At 39.4% G+C, this 1726-nt stretch overlaps 1 protein-coding gene across 5 annotated transcripts in view; it reads right to left on the bottom strand.

The window, feature by feature from the left end:
- The window catches only part of KCTD1 (potassium channel tetramerization domain containing 1), a 192636-nt gene that overhangs the window by 48408 nt on the left and 142502 nt on the right, over positions 1-1726 (bottom strand). For all 5 annotated transcript variants that reach the window (XM_023510260.1, XM_012802024.1, XM_012802025.1 and 2 more), the window contains exon 2: positions 966-1144. In XM_023510260.1, the coding sequence (XP_023366028.1) occupies positions 966-1144 (179 nt within the window). The remainder of the gene's footprint in view (positions 1-965; positions 1145-1726) is intronic.

Genomic DNA, 1726 nt, shown 5'->3' with positions numbered 1-1726 from the left:
ACGGAATAAGCTAGAATAGTGTGTATGTATGAACATTTTATTCATTTCATGCTGATTATAGAAATTAAATCTGAAAATCAAGATAGAAAATATTTCATCTTCCTTCTTCCCAACTTTTACATTCTTTAAATATCAGGTAGTGGAGACAGGTTTAAAAAAACCCTCCAATCAATCTTCATGTACTTTTCAAGATGACAGTGACTTTTATGTCAGTGCTAGCTGCTCAGGCAGTAAGCTACCTGCTACCTGTCACTTTGTAAAATGTTCTTAAAAATGCAATCAGTGCTCTTCTGAAGCTCAACCTATGTGTTTTTCCATTTGCTATGAGCAAAAACAAGCAGAGAAACGCCCTTTCCCCTAATATTAGCTCCCATGAGCTCACGCCTCATCCTTTACCCACCAGCAGGACCAGTGAAGATAAATCCCCTTTACAAGATCTGGACATAACCCCTGAATATGGACAGAACCAAGAGGGCTGTCCCAGGATCCAAAGGAAATCCTTTCTTTGGAATCCCTTTAGAAATGGGTTGGGGTGTAGGAGAGATGTCTCACAAACATAAATGGATACTGCCTACTTGTCAAATACTCTCCTTCTTCAAACAATTCATAAATTTATTTATCTGCCTTGAGCTTTCTCATCAATTCTATGACCTTTCATTTTTTTTTTTTAAACAAGACTTTTTTGGCTTCCTGGACTTTCGCATACTGTTCTAAATATAACACCTCACTGATAAGAGTCTCTCATTTTTTTTTCTAGTTTACAAACTGATGGGCCAAGTAATCTACAAAATGATCAGACCCTGTACGATGTACAGCCACATTCTACAGCAGCCTCTGCTGCAGCATGGCCCACGTGGCACCTGCAAGCCTTGGCGAGGCCACGCTGTCAAGCTGGTCAAAGGAAAAACGGTTAGGTCATCAAATACATGCACGTCTGAGTATGACTTTTCAGTTTTTGAGATTACCTTGATTCAGGGTATTTGGTGAGGGTAGCCAGGCTGCTGGTGTACATGTGGCCGCCCACATCGATGTGGACGGGCGCATTGGATTTTGTGAGTTGTGCTGGAGTAGGAATGCCTTGGTTGTTCAGTGGAGAAGCAGGGGATCTAGTGATCAGAGGTCTTGACATATTGGGCCGACTGTCCTACAGAGAAATAAGCAAGTTTAGACATTTTTTCTCTTTTCAGTGGAGAGAAAGGAAATACACACATCATAAACAATAATGCGTGATTAATGGTGACATTCCTTCGATAATAAAATATGGAAAATCAGCAAAGTCCTTGATTTTGTTAGCATAAATATTAGAAAAACAAATTCTGTAGCAAAGGAAAGGAACGCTTCACAAGCTCAGAATCAAGGGCTGAACTAATGCTCACTTCAAATAATTCTGAAGACTGAGAGCATTTATTATACAAATTCTCCCATCTCACAATGGGGGAAATGGCATGTGGAGGAATTCTATTCTTTCCAAATGAAGAGACAACACTTATTATGCATCTAAATAAAATATGCGATTGATCCTTCTCTTTGAAAACTTCCTCCTTGCTATGCACTGGGCATAAAAACAGACTATTGGCACTTGAGTTCTACAAAATGTTTTCCTAAATTTCTAGTTTTCGAATCGGGAAAAAGAGGGCATAGCTGGTCTAGCCATCAGCTCACATACTTAAAGCAACCTTGCAAAGCGGCACCCCAGGTTTATCAGTTAGCAAATTAAAAAAAAAAA

Source organism: Otolemur garnettii, unplaced genomic scaffold (assembly GCF_000181295.1).
Source record: "Otolemur garnettii isolate 467f Iridium unplaced genomic scaffold, OtoGar3 scaffold00012, whole genome shotgun sequence".
NCBI lineage: Eukaryota > Metazoa > Chordata > Mammalia > Primates > Galagidae > Otolemur > Otolemur garnettii.
Note: the sequence above shows the minus strand (reverse complement) of the source record. Positions and strands in the feature narration are given on the sequence as shown.